Source organism: Oncorhynchus clarkii, chromosome 12 (assembly GCF_045791955.1).
Source record: "Oncorhynchus clarkii lewisi isolate Uvic-CL-2024 chromosome 12, UVic_Ocla_1.0, whole genome shotgun sequence".
Taxonomy (NCBI): domain Eukaryota; kingdom Metazoa; phylum Chordata; class Actinopteri; order Salmoniformes; family Salmonidae; genus Oncorhynchus; species Oncorhynchus clarkii.
The window spans coordinates 98,159,847-98,181,037 of NC_092158.1; the positions used below are offsets into that span (position 1 = coordinate 98,159,847).

General features: G+C 43.6%; 2 protein-coding genes and 1 long non-coding RNA gene across 4 annotated transcripts in view; all 3 read right to left on the bottom strand.

Moving 5' to 3' along the window:
• Positions 1-21,191, bottom strand: part of LOC139421744 (uncharacterized) — a 261,838-nt gene that overhangs the window by 97,268 nt on the left and 143,379 nt on the right. The window lies entirely within an intron of this gene.
• LOC139421719 (NLR family CARD domain-containing protein 3-like) overlaps positions 1-21,191 on the bottom strand; it is a 91,872-nt gene that overhangs the window by 3,991 nt on the left and 66,690 nt on the right. Inside the window, exon 8 of one of the 2 annotated variants that reach the window (XM_071172833.1) lies at positions 892-1,065. The exons of the other annotated variant lie outside the window; for it this stretch is intronic. Within the exon in view, the coding sequence (XP_071028934.1) occupies positions 892-1,065 (174 nt within the window). The remainder of the gene's footprint in view (positions 1-891; positions 1,066-21,191) is intronic. 2 annotated transcript variants of the gene reach the window in all.
• LOC139421792 (NLR family CARD domain-containing protein 3-like) lies at positions 1,348-3,560 on the bottom strand. The gene is made up of 3 exons (XM_071172913.1): positions 3,524-3,560; positions 1,872-3,143; positions 1,348-1,793 (listed from the first exon to the last, which is right to left on the bottom strand). The coding sequence occupies exons 1-3, from the start codon at positions 3,558-3,560 to the stop codon at positions 1,348-1,350; spliced, it is 1,755 nt and encodes a 584-aa protein (XP_071029014.1).

Genomic DNA, 21,191 nt, shown 5'->3' on the forward strand with positions numbered 1-21,191 from the left:
TTGGTTGTGTTTTGCCCAATAATAAAATGGTGGATGATGAGTGGAGTACTTTCCTGTCTAAGAGAGTAGATAACATGTTTCTAAACAATAATAAATTAATCCTAATGATGCCATGATTAAGAAAAATAATGAAAGAATCATGAATAATAATGAGTGAGAAAGTTACAGAGACTACAACAAAGCATGCTAACCTCTCACCATTACCAATAACAGAGGCTACAACAAAACATGCTAACCTCTCACCATTACCAATAACAGAGACTACAACAAAACATACTAACCTCTCACCATTACCAATAACAGAGGCTACAACAAAACATGCTAAACTCTCAACATTACCAATAACAGAGGCTACAACAAAACATGCTAACCTCTCACCATTACCAGTAACAGAGACTACAACAAAACATACTAACCTCTCACCATTACCAGTAACAGAGGCTACAACAAAACATGCTAACCTCTCACCATGACCCATAAAAGAGGGGGTCTGATCTTTGTGCCTCTGTAACTTTCTCATTCATCATTATTCTCGATTCATTCCTGATTATTCATCATCATAGTAGCATCCACATGAATGTAGAAGTGTTCAGAAACATCTTCTATTCTTACTGACAATACAAGTGAATTGACTCCAAAATGACAGGACATTATTCACCATTCAGTTTCTATTAGGAAAAACATAAAACACAACCGAGACAAACTGCAAATTAATTCAACAAGTTAGTGGAATCACAAGATTGATGTAATCACTGCAGGCTTGAAATATGGGTTCAAATACTAAACTTATGACTACTTTAATACACTATAAGTGAATATAACCGAATAATTACGACTTTTCAAATGGGAGAACTACATACATAAAGTGCTTTCATATCTGATAATACTGACCTCAGAGTCTCCAGTTTACAGTGGGGATTCCCCAGTCCAGCAGAGAGCAGCTTCACTCCTGAATCCTTCAGGTCATTGTTACTCAGGTCCAGCTCTCTCAGGTGTGAGGGGTTTGACCTCAGAGCTGAGACCAGAGAAGCACAGCCTTCCTCTGTGATTCCACAGCCTGACAGCCTGACAAAGAGATCATCATGACTTCACAAACACACTGTTAATTTAACACCAGTAGTGTAGAAGGACAATGGCAGATGCTTTTGGTTTATTCTCCCAAACAACATATAGAATCATCTTCCGTCTCCGAGAATTGTATGGTCATATTGTTATACTAATGTGAAAATCAATGAATTTATTCAATATGTTTATCAATATAATATTATATACATATTATAATACATATTTTTCTCTAAACTGAATATTTCTTCCTGATGATTAGTTCTTAAATGTCATTTTATTTACTCACAGAACAACTCTGCAGGCTTTGACCACTGGCAGCAGCCTCAGAAGACCTTCCTCTGATCTGGAGTATTTCTTCAGGTCAAACACATCCAGCTCCTTTTCTGAAGTCAGCAACACAAAGACCAGAGCTGACCACTGTGCAGGTGACAGGTTGGGTTTTGAGAGACTTCCTGATCTCAGGAAGCTTTGGATCTCCTCCACTAGCGAATGGTCATTCAGTTCATTCAGACAGTGGAACAGATTGATGCTCCTCTCTGGAGAGGGATTCTCCCTGATCTTCTCCTTGATGTACTTGACTGTTTCTTCATGGCTCTGTGAGCTGCTTCTTGTCTTTGTCAGTAGACCTCGTAAGTGCTTCTGATTGGACTCCAGTGAGAGGCCCAGAAGGAAGCGGAGGAAAAGGTCCAGGTTTCCCGTCTCACTTTGTAAGGCTTTATCCACAGCACTCCTGTAGAAAGTAACTTTACGCCTTTGTTTGATCCTCACAGAAAAGTTCCTGGATGTTGATTGCAGTTCGGCCATTAGATTCTCATTGTTGTTGATGAATGAGAGGAACACATATACAGCAGCCAGAAACTCCTGAATGCTCAGATGAACAAAGCAGTACACCTTGTCCTGGTACAGCACACATTCCTCTTTAAAGAGCTGTGTGCACAATCCTGAGTACACTGAGGCTTCATTAACATCAATGCCAGACTCTTTCAGGTCTTCTTCATAAAAAATCAGATTGCCCTTCACAAGCTGTTGAAAAGCCAGTTTTCCCAGTGACAGGATGCTCTCTTTATTCAAGTGTGGACCTGTCTCTTCTTTCCCAAGATACTTTTCATTCTTCTGTTTGGTATGAAACTCCACAAGGTGTGTGTACATCTCAGTCAGAGTCTTGGGCATCTCTTCTCTCTTATGTTTCAGCATGTGTTCAAGGACTGTTGCAGAAATCCAACAGAAGACTGGAATGTGGCACATGATGTGGAGGCTCCTTGATGTCTTTATGTGTGAGATGATTCTGCTGGCCAGATCCTCATCACTGAATCTCTTCCTGAAGTACTCCTCCTTCTGTGGGTCATTGAACCCTCGTACCTCTGTCACCTGGTCAACACACCCTGAAGGGATCTTATTGGCTGCTGCAGGTCGGGTAGTTATCCAGAGGAGAGCAGAGGGAAGCAGATTTCCCTTGATGAGATTTGTCAGCAGAACATCCACTGAGGTTGACTCTGTGACGTCCCAACAGATCTTGTTCTTCTGGAAGTCTAGGGGCAGTCGGCACTCATCCAGACCATCAAAGATGAACAGAACTTTGTACTTGTCGTAGTTGGAGATTCCTGATTGTTTGGTTTCCATTGAGAAGTGATTGAGAAGTTCAATGAACGTGTGTTTGTCCCCTTTCATCAAATTCAGCTCCCGAAAAGGGAATGAAAATACAAATTGGACATCCTGATTTGCTTTTCCTTCAGCCCAGTCCAGAATGAACTTCTGCACAGAGACTGTTTTTCCAATGCCAGCGACTCCCTTTGTCAGCACAGTTCTGATAGGTTTGTCTTGTCCAGTTAAGGGTTTGAAGATGTCGTTACATTTGATTGCAGTCTCTGGTCTTGCTTGTTTCCTGGTTGTTGTCTCAATCTGTCTCAGCTCATGTTCATTATTGACCTCTCCTGTTCCACCCTCTGTGATGTAGAGCTCTGTGTAGATCTTATTGAGAAGTGTTGGGTTTCCTTGTTTAGCGATCCCCTCAAATACACATTGAAACTTCTTCTTTAGATTAGATTTGAGTTCACGTTGGCAAATCACAGCAAGCTCATCTGAATGAAGAAATAACACAGAGGATATTAATATTACATCTGTTTCAATGCCTACAGTATTGTAGGACTGTTATAAAGTTTTCCATTATAATAATTTATTCTCTTAACTGACTGTATAAATGTGTAAATGTTTTCATAATGCATTACAGACTGGTGTGACTGATTATATTATTATTGGTATTATTGATGGTATTATTAATGTTCTCTCTTTCTCTAAATGAATCACCACAACACATCCCTGCTGCTACTTGATGAGGTCACTAGGTGTTGTGTTAAGGCTGCTACAATATCATTGAGTTACACAGCTACTTTCACTGTACTTTAGCTACAGCATTTAAATATTATAAAACACCATTCATCATGAGGCAGACAGCTCTTACATTTCTCCAGTGTGTCAGCAAGCTCCTTCTGGTTCATTTTCCTCAGGACGTGCAGTGTGATCTTCAGAGCCCCCTCTCTGGCACTGCTCTCCTGCTTCTCATCTTCAGCATCCACCACTTCCTGCTTCTGACTCTCAAAGCCTTGTGGGAGTTCTGGACTAAGAATCCTCTTGAACATCTTCATCTCGTTCTTCACAAATGTCATAATTTTCTCTTCAAGCAACTGAAATAAATAAAGTAAATAAGTTAAGCAAGAGAATAAATGCTTTCTCATTAACACATTAATGAATGATTGACAGATCAACTTTACTTGAGGTAAACAAAAACAAATGTACATAACAGGACCACATACACTGAATATGGAGGCCAGGTCTGTTTGATGACTCTGGGAAGACTGAAAACTGAGAATCTCTGACTCTGATCTCTCCTGCTGGTTTCTGTGGACAAAACATGAGATTGAATCTCCTCATCCAGGGAGTACACACACACACACACACATGCACACACACACACAGAGGGAATGTTGTGTTTGTTTAATATTGTTTTAAGACTATGCAAATGGACAAAATGATTAGCCTATGGATTATGAAAACAACAACAATAAATGGGAAAATGGGAGAGGAGAAATGACTAGAGACAGTGTTGTTTAACTCACTGACCATGACCCATCAGTTCTTCTTACCTTTGTTCAGTAGAAACGTCTCCCTCTCTAAAGTTTCTAGGTTGATCCATAGACTGGTCACTCTTCATGGACACACAGCTGGGAACAGGGGAGGCTGGTCTCTCCTGCTTGATTGGACTTCAACACAACAGAGACAAACATTACATCTCTCATCTACTCTGAGCTCAGATGGGGAAACCTAAGAAGAGTTTCATTCCAAAACGCTGTGTTCACTTTCAGAAATGTTGATAAATTATATTTGATTGTTTATAGAAAAAAAAGGCTTTTAAAGTGGGTAAATTTCACTTAAAAAAGACAGACTTGATTTGATGAAAAATGGATCAACAACAAAACAAAACTACATCTAGAACAGTTACAGTATATAGAATGTAGTATATAGTATATAGTACCCAGTATATAGAATGTAGTATATAGTATATAGTTACAGTATATAGAATGTAGTATATAGTATATAGTTACAGTATATAGAATGTAGTATATAGTATATAGTTACAGTATATAGAATGTAGTATGTAGTATATAGTTACAGTATATAGAATGTAGTATATAGTATATAGTTACAGTATATAGAATGTAGTATATAGTATATAGTTACAGTATATAGAATGTAGTATATAGTATATAGTTACAGTATATAGAATGTAGTATATAGTATATAGTTACAGTATATAGAATGTAGTATATAGTATATAGTTACAGTATATAGAATGTAGTATATAGTATATAGTTACAGTATATAGAATGTACACATAAGCAATATTTTCTGATTTAAAAATGTTTTAGAATATACATTCTTAAACAATATTGTCATCTCACCTCTTAGTTTTGGTGTCATGTTCCCCAGAGAGACTCATTTTAGAGGCAAGTCCCTCCTCCTCTCTCTCCCCAGAGAGATGCCTTTTAGAGGCAGGTCCCTCCTCTCTCTCCCCAGAGAGATGCCTTTTAGAGGCAGGTCCCTCCTCTCTCTTCCCAGAGAGATGCCTTTTAGAGGCAGGTCCCTCCTCTCTCTCCCCAGAGAGATGCCTTTTAGAGGCAGGTCCCTCCTCCTCTCTCTCCCCAGAGAGACTCATTTTAGAGCACTGACCCCTAAACAGAGATCCAGCATGTTGGTTGTGTTTAACACAGTGACAACTAAACAGAGATCCAACATGTTGGTTGTGGTTAACACAGTGACAACTAAACAGAGATCCAGCATGTTGGTTGTGGTTAACACAGTGACAACTAAACAGAGATCCAACATGTTGGTTGTGGTTAACACAGTGACAACTAAACAGAGATCCAACATGTTGGTTGTGGTTAACACAGTGACAACTAAACAGAGATCCAACATGTTGGTTGTGGTTAACACAGTGACAACTAAACAGAGATCCAACATGTTGGTTGTGGTTAACACAGTGACAACTAAACAGAGATCCAGCATGTTGGTTGTGGTTAACACAGTGACAACTAAACAGAGATCCAACATGTTGGTTGTGGTTAACACAGTGACAACTAAACAGAGATCCAACATGTTGGTTGTGGTTAACACAGTGACAACTAAACAGAGATACAGCGACAGTGACAAATAATTATTGAATGTCAATTGTTCTCTTTTATTCATTATCTTTTAGAAATAAAACATTTACTAACAGACACATCCAAACAGTCAGGTGATTTCGTTCAATTACTTTTTCTAGCCCAATGACTACTCAAAACCCGCCCACAAGGCCTGAAAACTAACTAATAGCCCCTGATAGGCCTACATCTTATTTTGGGGCGGCAGGTAGCCTAGTGTTGTAGGAGCAAACCATTAAGGAGAGCAAAAGCATTACATATAAATAGGTCTAGTTGCCAGGCTGAAGTAGCAAGGACCTGCACATTAAGAGAAGATGACACCCAGACTCTATGTTTGAAAGAGTACATCAGACCATATGACACCCAGACTCTATGTTTGAAAGAGTACATCAGACCATATGACACCCAGACTAGACTCTATGTTTGAAAGAGTACATCAGACCATATGACACCCAGACTCTATGTTTGAAAGAGTACATCAGACCATATGACACCCAGACTATACTCTATGTTTGAAAGAGTACATCAGGCCATATGACACCCAGACTCTATGTTTGAAAGAGTACATCAGACCATATGACACCCAGACTATACTCTATTTTTGAAAGAGTACATCAGACCATATGACACCCAGACTATACTCTATTTTTGAAAGAGTACATCAGACCATATGACACCCAGACTCTATGTTTGAAAGAGTACATCAGGCCATATGACACCCAGACTCTATGTTTGAAAGAGTACATCAGACCATATGACACCCAGACTCTATGTTTGAAAGAGTACATCAGACCATATGACACCCAGACTCTATGTTTGAAAGAGTACATCAGACCATATGACACCCAGACTCTATGTTTGAAAGAGTACATCAGACCATATGACACCCAGACTATATGTTTGAAAGAGTACATCAGACCATATGACACCCAGACTATATGTTTGAAAGAGTACATCAGACCATACGACACCCAGACTATACTCTATGTTTGAAAGAGTACATCAGACCATATGACACCCAGACTCTATGTTTGAAAGAGTACATCAGACCATACGACACCCAGACTATACTCTATGTTTGAAAGAGTACATCAGACCATATGACACCCAGACTATACTCTATGTTTGAAAGAGTACATCAGACCATATGACACCCAGACTCTATGTTTGAAAGAGTACATCAGACCATACGACACCCAGACTCTATGTTTGAAAGAGTACATCAGACCATACGACACCCAGGCTATACTCTATGTTTGAAAGAGTACATCAGACCATATGACACCCAGACTATACTCTATGTTTGAAAGAGTACATCAGACCATACGACACCCAGGCTATACTCTATGTTTGAAAGAGTACATCAGACCATATGACACCCAGACTATACTCTATGTTTGAAAGAGTACATCAGACCATATGACACCCAGACTATACTCTATGTTTGAAAGAGTACATCAGACCATACGACACCCAGACTCTATGTTTGAAAGAGTACATCAGACCATATGACACCCAGACTATACTCTATGTTTGAAAGAGTACATCAGACCATATGACACCCAGACTCTATGTTTGAAAGAGTACATTAGACCATATGACACCCAGACTAGACTCTATGTTTGAAAGAGTACATCAGACCATATGACACCCAGACTATACTCTATGTTTGAAAGAGTACATTAGACCATATGACACCCAGACTATACTCTATGTTTGAAAGAGTACATTAGACCATATGACACCCAGACTAGACTCTATGTTTGAAAGAGTACATCAGACCATATGACACCCAGACTCTATGTTTGAAAGAGTACATTAGACCATATGACACCCAGACTATACTCTATGTTTGAAAGAGTACATCAGACCATATGACACCCAGACTATACTCTATGTTTGAAAGAGTACATCAGACCATATGACACCCAGACTATACTCTATGTTTGAAAGAGTACATCAGGCCATATGACACCCAGACTATACTCTATGTTTGAAAGAGTACATCAGACCATATGACACCCAGACTATACTCTATTTTTGAAAGAGTACATCAGACCATATGACACCCAGACTCTATGTTTGAAAGAGTACATCAGACCATACGACACCCAGACTATACTCTATGTTTGAAAGAGTACATCAGACCATATGACACCCAGACTCTATGTTTGAAAGAGTACATCAGACCATACGACACCCAGACTCTATGTTTGAAAGAGTACATCAGACCATATGACACCCAGACTCTATGTTTGAAAGAGTACATCAGACCATATGACACCCAGACTATACTCTATGTTTGAAAGAGTACATCAGACCATATGACACCCAGACTATACTCTATGTTTGAAAGAGTACATCAGACCATATGACACCCAGACTCTATGTTTGAAAGAGTACATCAGACCATACGACACCCAGACTCTATGTTTGAAAGAGTACATCAGACCATATGACACCCAGACTATACTCTATGTTTGAAAGAGTACATCAGACCATATGACACCCAGACTATACTCTATGTTTGAAAGAGTACATCAGGCCATATGACACCCAGACTCTATGTTTGAAAGAGTACATCAGACCATACGACACCCAGACTCTATGTTTGAAAGAGTACATCAGACCATACGACACCCAGGCTATACTCTATGTTTGAAAGAGTACATCAGACCATATGACACCCAGACTATACTCTATGTTTGAAAGAGTACATCAGACCATACGACACCCAGGCTATACTCTATGTTTGAAAGAGTACATCAGACCATATGACACCCAGACTATACTCTATGTTTGAAAGAGTACATCAGACCATATGACACCCAGACTATACTCTATGTTTGAAAGAGTACATCAGACCATACGACACCCAGACTCTATGTTTGAAAGAGTACATCAGACCATATGACACCCAGACTATACTCTATGTTTGAAAGAGTACATCAGACCATATGACACCCAGACTCTATGTTTGAAAGAGTACATTAGACCATATGACACCCAGACTAGACTCTATGTTTGAAAGAGTACATCAGACCATATGACACCCAGACTATACTCTATGTTTGAAAGAGTACATTAGACCATATGACACCCAGACTATACTCTATGTTTGAAAGAGTACATTAGACCATATGACACCCAGACTAGACTCTATGTTTGAAAGAGTACATCAGACCATATGACACCCAGACTCTATGTTTGAAAGAGTACATTAGACCATATGACACCCAGACTATACTCTATGTTTGAAAGAGTACATCAGACCATATGACACCCAGACTATACTCTATGTTTGAAAGAGTACATCAGACCATATGACACCCAGACTATACTCTATGTTTGAAAGAGTACATCAGGCCATATGACACCCAGACTATACTCTATGTTTGAAAGAGTACATCAGACCATATGACACCCAGACTATACTCTATTTTTGAAAGAGTACATCAGACCATATGACACCCAGACTCTATGTTTGAAAGAGTACATCAGACCATACGACACCCAGACTATACTCTATGTTTGAAAGAGTACATCAGACCATATGACACCCAGACTCTATGTTTGAAAGAGTACATCAGACCATACGACACCCAGACTCTATGTTTGAAAGAGTACATCAGACCATATGACACCCAGACTCTATGTTTGAAAGAGTACATCAGACCATATGACACCCAGACTATACTCTATGTTTGAAAGAGTACATCAGACCATATGACACCCAGACTATACTCTATGTTTGAAAGAGTACATCAGACCATATGACACCCAGACTCTATGTTTGAAAGAGTACATCAGACCATACGACACCCAGACTCTATGTTTGAAAGAGTACATCAGACCATATGACACCCAGACTATACTCTATGTTTGAAAGAGTACATCAGACCATATGACACCCAGACTATACTCTATGTTTGAAAGAGTACATCAGGCCATATGACACCCAGACTCTATGTTTGAAAGAGTACATCAGACCATATGACACCCAGACTATACTCTATGTTTGAAAGAGTACATCAGACCATATGACACCCAGACTCTATGTTTGAAAGAGTACATCAGACCATATGACACCCAGACTAGACTCTATGTTTGAAAGAGTACATCAGACCATATGACACCCAGACTATACTCTATGTTTGAAAGAGTAGATCAGACCATATGACACCCAGACTATACTCTATGTTTGAAAGAGTACATCAGACCATATGACACCCAGACTATACTCTATGTTTGAAAGAGTACATCAGACCATATGACACCCAGACTATACTCTATGTTTGAAAGAGTACATCAGACCATATGACACCCAGACTCTATGTTTGAAAGAGTACATCAGACCATATGACACCCAGACTATACTCTATGTTTGAAAGAGTACATCAGACCATATGACACCCAGACTATGCTCTATGTTTGAAAGAGTACATCAGGCCATATGACACCCAGACTCTATGTTTGAAAGAGTACATCAGACCATATGACACCCAGACTATACTCTATGTTTGAAAGAGTACATCAGACCATACGTATATTTATGACAGCTGGACGTACTATGGTCAGCAGGATACAGGAAGAAAGATGGAAACAAGATAACTGATGACTAACAGGTGAAACAGAAGCATTATGTTTAGAACATGGAAGGAGTTCTACCATCATTATAACCAGAAGCAGACATGAGCGTTAGTGGGCGTGAACTAGCTCTGAGATGAGGAGAAAATAATGGACAGGTCAAGGGAAGCTGTTTTCATATAGAGGGAGGGGACTCTATACGTTTTGCAAAGACAGAATCCTATAAAGGCAGGACTCTGTAATATGAGAATTTGGTCTCTTTCCGTGGAGGGGCTCGGCCCTGTTATTTTACTAGGCAAGTCAGTTAAGAACAAATTCTTATTTTCAATGACGGCCTAGGAACAGTGGGTTAACTGCCTGTTCAGGGGCAGAACGACAGATTTGTATCTTGTCAGCTCGGGGGTTTGAACTTGCAACTTTCCAGTTACTAGTCCAACGCTCTAACCACTAAGCTATTAATAAGTGTGTGACAGGATTCTTCCATGGAGGGGCTCGGCCCTGTCATGTTTGTGATAGGGTCCTTCCATGGAGGGGCTCAGCCCTGTTATGTTAGTGATAGGGTCCTTCCATGGAGGGGCTCAGCCCTGTCATGTTAGTGATAGGGTCCTTCCATGGAGGCCCTGTCATGTTTGTGATAAGGTCCTTCCATGGAGGGGCTCAGCCCTGTTATGTTTGTGATAGGGTCCTTCCATGGAGGGGCTCAGCCCTGTTATGTTAGTGATAGGGTCCTTCCATGGAGGCCCTGTTATGTTTGTGATAGGGTCCTTCCATGGAAAGGCTCAGTGTATATTGAATTCACAAGTTCTTGTAAGAGTGTTATATTTCTGAGACGATTCTCCACGACAGATGTTAGACTAGCAGGTGTCCACATACTTTTGGTCATGTAGTGTATGTAGCCTAATCTAAATCAGATCAAATCAAATGTTATTGGTCACAATGTCAGAGTGGCATAGACTAAGATACAGTAGAATAGTATAGAATACAGTATATACATATGAGATGAGTAATGCATAGACTAAGATACAGTAGAATAGTATAGAATACAGTATATACATATGAGATGAGTAATGCATAGACTAAGATACAGTAGAATAGTATAGAATACAGTATCTACATATGAGATGAGTAATGCATAGACTAAGATACAGTAGAATAGTATAGAATACAGTATATCCATATTAGATGAGTAATGCATAGACTAAGATACAGTAGAATAGTATAGAATACAGTATATACATATGAGATGAGTAATGCATTGACTAAGATACAGTAGAATAGTATAGAATACAGTATATACATATGAGATGAGTAATACATAGACTAAGATACAGTAGAATAGTATAGAATACAGTATCTACATATGAGATGAGTAATGCATTGACTAAGATACAGTAGAATAGTATAGAATACAGTATATACATATGAGATGAGTAATACATAGACTAAGATACAGTAGAATAGTATAGAATACAGTATCTACATATGAGATGAGTAATGCATTGACTAAGATACAGTAGAATAGTATAGAATACAGTATCTACATATGAGATGAGTAATGCATAGACTAAGATACAGTAGAATAGTATAGAATACAGTATCTACATATGAGATGAGTAATGCATAGACTAAGATACAGTAGAATAGAATACAGTATATACATATGAGATGAGTAATGCCAGATATTTATAGCCGAGGCCAGATTCTTTTCACAACATTTCCAACAGAGACCATCAGGTTGGTCGGCATGATTAGTGATCATACTGTAGCTCAAACCTACTGTGACTGTTGAATGTCTGACGACGACCTAACTTTATAATAGTTCGTAGCCTACCTACCAGAATCTGCCCGTCTTTCCTTCAAATCAACACATTTATCTGTCTTCTAATGCAGTGGTGTAAAGTACTTCAGTAAAATACTTTAAAGTACTACTTCAGTAGTTTTGGGGGGAATCTGTCCTTTACTTTAATATTTATATTTTTAACAACTTTTACTTTTACTTCACTACAGTCATAAAGAAAATGATGTACTTTTTACTCCGTACATTTTCCCTGACAGACAAAAGTACTCGTTACATTTTGAATGCTTAGCAGGACAGGAAATGGTCCAATTCACTCACTTATCAAGAGAACAACCCTGGTCATCCCTACTGCCTCTGATCTGGAGGACTCACTAAACAGAGAACATCCCTGGTCATCCCTACTGCCTCTGATCTGGCAGACTCACTAAACAGAGGACAACCCTGGTCATCCCTACTGCCTCTGATCTGGAGGACTCACTAAACAGAGAACAACCCTGGTCATCCCTACTGCCTCTGATCTGGAGGACTCACTAAACAGAGAACAACCCTGGTCATCCCTACTGCCTCTGGTCTGGCAGACTCACTAAACAGAGAACATCCCTGGTCATCCCTACTGCCTCTTATCTGGAGGACTCACTAAACAGAGAACATCCCTGGTCATCTCTACTGCCTCTGATCTGGTGGACTCACTAAACAGAGAACAACCCTGGTCATCTCTACTGCCTCTTATCTGGAGGACTCACTAAACAGAGAACATCCCTGGTCATCCCTACTGCCTCTGATCTGGAGGACTCACTAAACAGAGAACATCCCTGGTCATCCCTACTGCCTCTGATCTGGAGGACACACTAAACAGAGAACATCCCTGGTCCTCCCTACTGCCTCTGATCTGGCAGACTCACTAAACAGAGAACATCCCTGGTCATCCCTACTGCCTCTTATCTGGAGGACTCACTAAACAGAGAACAACCCTGGTCATCCCTACTGCCTCTTATCTGGAGGACTCACTAAACAGAGAACAACCCTGGTCATCCCTACTGCCTCTGATCTGGAGGACTCACTAAACAGAGAACATCCCTGGTCATCCCTACTGCCTCTTATCTGGAGGACTCACTAAACAGAGAACATCCCTGGTCATCCCTACTGCCTCTTATCTGGAGGACTCACTAAACAGAGAACATCCCTGGTCATCTCTACTGCCTCTGATCTGGAGGACTCACTAAACAGACAACATCCCTGGTCATCCCTACTGCCTCTTATCTGGCAGACTCACTAAACAGAGAACATCCCTGGTCATCCCTACTGCCTCTGATCTGGAGGACTCACTAAACAGAGAACATCCCTGATCATCCCTACTGCCTCTTATCTGGCAGACTCACTAAACAGAGAACAACCCTGGTCATCCCTACTGCCTCTTATCTGGCAGACTCACTAAACAGAGAACATCCCTGGTCATCCCTACTGACTATGACCTGGAGGACTCACTAAACAGAGAACATCCCTGGTCATCCCTACTGCCTCTTATCTGGCAGACTTACTAAACAGAGAACAACCCTGATCATCCCTACTGCCTCTGATCTGGTGGACTCACTAAACAGAGAACATCCCTGGTCATCTACTGCCTCTTATCTGGAGGACTCACTAAACAGAGAACATCCCTGATCATCCCTAATGCCTCTGATCTGGCAGACTCACTAAACAGAGAACATCCCTGGTCATCCCTACTGCCTCTGATCTGGCAGACTCACTAAACAGAGAACAACCCTGATCATCCCTACTGTCTCTGATCTGGCAGACTTACTAAACAGAGAACAACCCTGATCATCCCTACTGCCTCTGATCTGGAGGACTCACTAAACAGAGAACATCCCTGATCATCCCTACTGCCTCTGATCTGGAGGACTCACTAAACAGAGAACATCCCTGGTCATCCCTACTGCCTCTGATCTGGCAGACTCACTAAACAGAGAACATCCCTGGTCATCCCTACTGCCTCTGATCTGGAGGACTCACTAAACAGAGAACATCCCTGGTCATCCCTACTGCCTCTGATCTGGAGGACTCACTAAACAGAGAACATCCCTGGTCATCCCTACTGCCTCTGATCTGGAGGACTCACTAAACAGAGAACATCCCTGGTCATCCCTACTGCCTCTGATCTGGCAGACTCACTAAACAGAGAACATCCCTGGTCATCCCTACTGCCTCTGATCTGGAGGACTCACTAAACAGAGAACATCCCTGGTCATCCCTACTGCCTCTGATCTGGAGGACTCACTAAACAGAGAACATCCCTGATCATCCCTACTGCCTCTGATCTGGAGGACTCACTAAACAGAGAACATCCCTGGTCATCCCTACTGCCTCTGATCTGGAGGACTCACTAAACAGAGAACATCCCTGGTCATCCCTACTGCCTCTGATCTGGAGGACTCACTAAACAGAGAACATCCCTGGTCATCCCTACTGCCTCTGATCTGGAGGACTCACTAAACAGAGAACATCCCTGGTCATCCCTACTGCCTCTGATCTGGAGGACTCACTAAACAGAGAACATCCCTGGTCATCCCTACTGACTATGACCTGGAGGACTCACTAAACAGAGAACATCCCTGGTCATCCCTACTGCCTCTGATCTGGAGGACTCACTAAACAGAGAACATCCCTGGTCATCCCTACTGCCTCTGATCTGGAGGACTCACTAAACAGAGAACATCCCTGGTCATCCCTACTGCCTCTGATCTGGAGGACTCACTAAACAGAGAACATCCCTGATCATCCCTACTGCCTCTGATCTGGAGGACTCACTAAACAGAGAACATCCCTGGTCATCCCTACTGCCTCTGATCTGGAGGACTCACTAAACAGAGAACATCCCTGGTCATCCCTACTGCCTCTGATCTGGAGGACTCACTAAACAGAGAACATCCCTGGTCATCCCTACTGCCTCTGATCTGGAGGACTCACTAAACAGAGAACAACCCTGGTCATCCCTACTGCCTCTGATCTGGTGGACTCACTAAACAGAGAACAACCCTGGTCATCCCTACTGCCTCTGATCTGGAGGACTCACTAAACAGAGAACATCCCTGGTCATCCCTAATGCCTCTGATCTGGCAGACTCACTAAACAGAGAACATCCCTGATCATCCCTACTGCCTCTGAGCTGGAGGACTCACTAAACAGAGAACATCCCTGGTCATCCCTACTAGCCTCTGATCTGGAGGACTCACTAAACAGAGAACATCCCTGGTCATCCCTACTGCCTCTGATCTGGAGGACTCACTAAACAGAGAACAACCCTGGTCATCCCTACTGCCTCTTATCTGGAGGACTCACTAAACAGAGAACATCCCTGGTCATCCCTACTGCCTCTGATCTGGCAGACTCACTAAACAGAGAACATCCCTGGTCATCCCTACTGCCTCTGATCTGGAGGACTCACTAAACAGAGAACATCCCTGGTAATCCCTACTGCCTCTTATCTGGCAGACTCACTAAACAGAGAACATCCCTGGTCATCCCTACTGCCTCTGATCTGGAGGACTCACTAAACAGAGAACATCCCTGGTCATCCCTACTGCCTCTGATCTGGAGGACTCACTAAACAGAGAACAACCCTGGTCATCCCTACTGCCTCTGATCTGGTGGACTCACTAAACAGAGAACAACCCTGGTCATCCCTACTGCCTCTGATCTGGAGGACTCACTAAACAGAGAACATCCCTGGTCATCCCTAATGCCTCTGATCTGGCAGACTCACTAAACAGAGAACATCCCTGATCATCCCTACTGCCTCTGAGCTGGAGGACTCACTAAACAGAGAACATCCCTGGTCATCCCTACTAGCCTCTGATCTGGAGGACTCACTAAACAGAGAACATCCCTGGTCATCCCTACTGCCTCTGATCTGGAGGACTCACTAAACAGAGAACAACCCTGGTCATCCCTACTGCCTCTTATCTGGAGGACTCACTAAACAGAGAACATCCCTGGTCATCCCTACTGCCTCTGATCTGGCAGACTCACTAAACAGAGAACATCCCTGGTCATCCCTACTGCCTCTGATCTGGAGGACTCACTAAACAGAGAACATCCCTGGTAATCCCTACTGCCTCTTATCTGGCAGACTCACTAAACAGAGAACATCCCTGGTCATCCCTACTGCCTCTGATCTGGAGGACTCACTAAACAGAGAACATCCCTGGTCATCCCTACTGCCTCTGATCTGGAGGACTCACTAAACAGAGAACATCCCTGGTCATCTCTCTACTGCCTCTGATCTGGCAGACTCACTAAACAGAGAACATCCCTGGTCATCCCTACTGCCTCTGATCTGGAGGACTCACTAAACAGAGAACATCCCTGGTCATCCCTACTGCCTCTGATCTGGAGGACTCACTAAACAGAGAACATCCCTGGTCATCCCTACTGCCTCTGATCTGGAGGACTCACTAAACAGAGAACATCCCTGGTCATCCCTACTGCCTCTGATCTGGCAGACTCACTAAACAGAGAACATCCCTGGTCATCCCTACTGCCTCTGATCTGGAGGACTCACTAAACAGAGAACATCCCTGGTCATCCCTACTGCCTCTGATCTGGCAGACTCACTAAACAGAGAACATCCCTGGTCATCCCTACTGCCTCTGATCTGGAGGACTCACTAAACAGAGAACATCCCTGGTCATCCCTACTGCCTCTGATCTGGAGGACTCACTAAACAGAGAACATCCCTGGTCATCCCTACTGCCTCTGATCTGGAGGACTCACTAAACAGAGAACATCCCTGGTCATCCCTACTGCCTCTGATCTGGAGGACTCACTAAACAGAGAACATCCCTGGTCATCTCTCTACTGCCTCTGATCTGGCAGACTCACTAAACAGAGAACATCCCTGGTCATCCCTACTGCCTCTGATCTGGAGGACTCACTAAACAGAGAACATCCCTGGTCATCCCTACTGCCTCTGATCTGGAGGACTCACTAAACAGAGAACATCCCTGGTCATCCCTACTGCCTCTGATCTGGAGGACTCACTAAACAGAGAACATCCCTGGTCATCCCTACTGCCTCTGATCTGGCAGACTCACTAAACAGAGAACATCCCTGGTCATCCCTACTGCCTCTGATCTGGAGGACTCACTAAACAGAGAACATCCCTGGTCATCCCTACTGCCTCTGATCTGGCAGACTCACTAAACAGAGAACATCCCTGGTCATCCCTACTGCCTCTGATCTGGAGGACTCACTAAACAGAGAACATCCCTGGTCATCCCTACTGCCTCTGATCTGGAGGACTCACTAAACAGAGAACATCCCTGGTCATCCCTACTGCCTCTTATCTGGAGGACTCACTAAACAGAGAACATCCCTGATCATCCCTACTGCCTCTGATCTGGCAGACTCACTAAACAGAGAACATCCCTGGTCATCCCTACTGCCTCTTATCTGGAGGACTCACTAAACAGAGAACATCCCTGATCATCCCTACTGCCTCTTATCTGGAGGACTCACTAAACAGAGAACATCCCTGGTCATCTCTACTGCCTCTGATCTGGCAGACTCACTAAACAGAGAACATCCCTGGTCATCCCTACTGCCTCTGATCTGGAGAACTCACTAAACAGAGAACATCCCAGGTCATCCCTACTGCCTCTGGTCTGGAGGACTCACTAAACAGAGAACATCCCTGGTCATCCCTACTGCCTCTGATCTGGAGGACTCACTAAACAGAGAACATCCCTGGTCATCCCTACTGCCTCTGATCTGGAGGACTCACTAAACAGAGAACATCCCTGGTCATCTCTCTACTGCCTCTGATCTGGCAGACTCACTAAACAGAGAACATCCCTGGTCATCCCTACTGCCTCTGATCTGGAGGACTCACTAAACAGAGAACATCCCTGGTCATCCCTACTGCCTCTGATCTGGAGGACTCACTAAACAGAGAACATCCCTGGTCATCCCTACTGCCTCTGATCTGGAGGACTCACTAAACAGAGAACATCCCTGGTCATCCCTACTGCCTCTGATCTGGCAGACTCACTAAACAGAGAACATCCCTGGTCATCCCTACTGCCTCTGATCTGGAGGACTCACTAAACAGAGAACATCCCTGGTCATCCCTACTGCCTCTGATCTGGCAGACTCACTAAACAGAGAACATCCCTGGTCATCCCTACTGCCTCTGATCTGGAGGACTCACTAAACAGAGAACATCCCTGGTCATCCCTACTGCCTCTGATCTGGAGGACTCACTAAACAGAGAACATCCCTGGTCATCCCTACTGCCTCTTATCTGGAGGACTCACTAAACAGAGAACATCCCTGATCATCCCTACTGCCTCTGATCTGGCAGACTCACTAAACAGAGAACATCCCTGGTCATCCCTACTGCCTCTTATCTGGAGGACTCACTAAACAGAGAACATCCCTGATCATCCCTACTGCCTCTTATCTGGAGGACTCACTAAACAGAGAACATCCCTGGTCATCTCTACTGCCTCTGATCTGGCAGACTCACTAAACAGAGAACATCCCTGGTCATCCCTACTGCCTCTGATCTGGAGAACTCACTAAACAGAGAACATCCCAGGTCATCCCTACTGCCTCTGGTCTGGAGGACTCACTAAACAGAGAACATCCCTGGTCATCCCTACTGCCTCTGATCTGGAGGACTCACTAAACAGAGAACATCCCAGGTCATCCCTACTGCCTCTGATCTGGCAGACTCACTAAACAGAGAACATCCCTGGTCATCCCTACTGCCTCTTATCTGGCAGACTCACTAAACAGAGAACATCCCTGGTCATCCCTACTGCCTCTGATCTGGAGGACTCACTAAACAGAGAACATCCCTGGTCATCCCTACTGCCTCTTATCTGGAGGACTCACTAAACAGAGAACATCCCTGATCATCCCTACTGCCTCTGATCTGGCAGACTCACTAAACAGAGAACATCCCTGGTCATCCCTACTGCCTCTTATCTGGAGGACTCACTAAACAGAGAACATCCCTGATCATCCCTACTGCCTCTTATCTGGAGGACTCACTAAACAGAGAACATCCCTGGTCATCTCTACTGCCTCTGATCTGGCAGACTCACTAAACAGAGAACATCCCTGGTCATCCCTACTGCCTCTGATCTGGAGAACTCACTAAACAGAGAACATCCCAGGTCATCCCTACTGCCTCTGGTCTGGAGGACTCACTAAACAGAGAACATCCCTGGTCATCCCTACTGCCTCTGATCTGGAGGACTCACTAAACAGAGAACATCCCAGGTCATCCCTACTGCCTCTGATCTGGCAGACTCACTAAACAGAGAACATCCCTGGTCATCCCTACTGCCTCTTATCTGGCAGACTCACTAAACAGAGAACATCCCTGGTCATCCCTACTGCCTCTGATCTGGAGGACTCACTAAACAGAGAACATCCCTGGTCATCCCTACTGCCTCTGATCTGGAGGACTCACTAAACAGAGAACATCCCTGGTCATCCCTACTGCCTCTGATCTGGAGGACTCACTAAACAGAGAACATCCCTGGTCATCCCTACTGCCTCTGATCTGGAGGACTCACTAAACAGAGAACATCCCTGGTCATCCCTACTGCCTCTGATCTGGAGGACTCACTAAACAGAGAACATCCCTGGTCATCTCTCTACTGCCTCTGATCTGGAGGACTCACTAAACAGAGAACATCCCTGGTCATCCCTACTGCCTCTGATCTGGAGGACTCACTAAACAGAGAACATCCCTGGTCATCCCTACTGCCTCTGATCTGGAGGACTCACTAAACAGAGAACATCCCTGGTCATCCCTACTGCCTCTGATCTGGAGGACTCACTAAACAGAGAACATCCCTGGTCATCCCTACTGCCTCTGATCTGGAGGACTCACTAAACAGAGAACATCCCTGGTCATCCCTACTGCCTCTGATCTGGAGGACTCACTAAACAGAGAACATCCCTGGTCATCCCTACTGCCTCTGATCTGGAGGACTCACTAAACAGAGAACATCCCTGATCATCCCTACTGCCTCTGATCTGGAGGACTCACTAAACAGAGAACATCCCTGGTCATCTCTACTGCCTCTGATCTGGCAGACTCACTAAACAGAGAACATCCCTGGTCATCCCTACTGCCTCTGATCTGGAGGACTCACTAAACAGAGAACATCCCTGGTCATCCCTACTGCCTCTGAGCTGGAGGACTCACTAAACAGAGAACATCCCTGGTCATCTCTACTGCCTCTGATCTGGCAGACTCACTAAACAGAGAACATCCCTGGTCATCTCTACTGCCTCTTATCTGGAGGACTCACTAAACAGAGAACATCCCTGGTCATCCCTACTGCCTCTTATCTGGAGGACTAACTAAACAGAGAACATCCCTGGTCATCTCTACTGCCTCTGATCTGGCAGACTCACTAAACAGAGAACATCCCTGGTCATCTCTACTGCCTCTTATCTGGAGGACTCACTAAACAGAGAACATCCCTGGTCATCTCTACTGCCTCTTATCTGGAGGACTCACTAAACAGAGAACATCCCTGGTCATCTCTACTGCCTCTGATCTGGAGGACTCACTAAACAGAGAACATCCCTGGTCATCCCTACTGCCTCTGATCTGGAGGACTCACTAAACAGAGAACATCCCTGGTCATCCCTACTGCCTCTGATCTGGAGGACTCACTAAACAGAGAACATCCCTGGTCATCTCTACTGCCTCTGATCTGGAGGACTCACTAAACAGAGAACATCCCTGATCATCCCTACTGCCTCTGATCTGGAGGACTCACTAAACAGAGAACATCCCTGATCATCCCTACTGTCTCTGATCTGGAGGACTCACTAAACAGAGAACATCCCTGGTCATCCCTACTGCCTCTTATCTGGTGGACTCACTAAACAGAGAACATCCCTGGTCATCCCTACTGCCTCTGATCTGGAGGACTCACTAAACAGAGAACATCCCTGGTCATCCCTACTGCCTCTGATCTGGAGGACTCACTAAACAGAGAACATCCCTGGTAATCCCT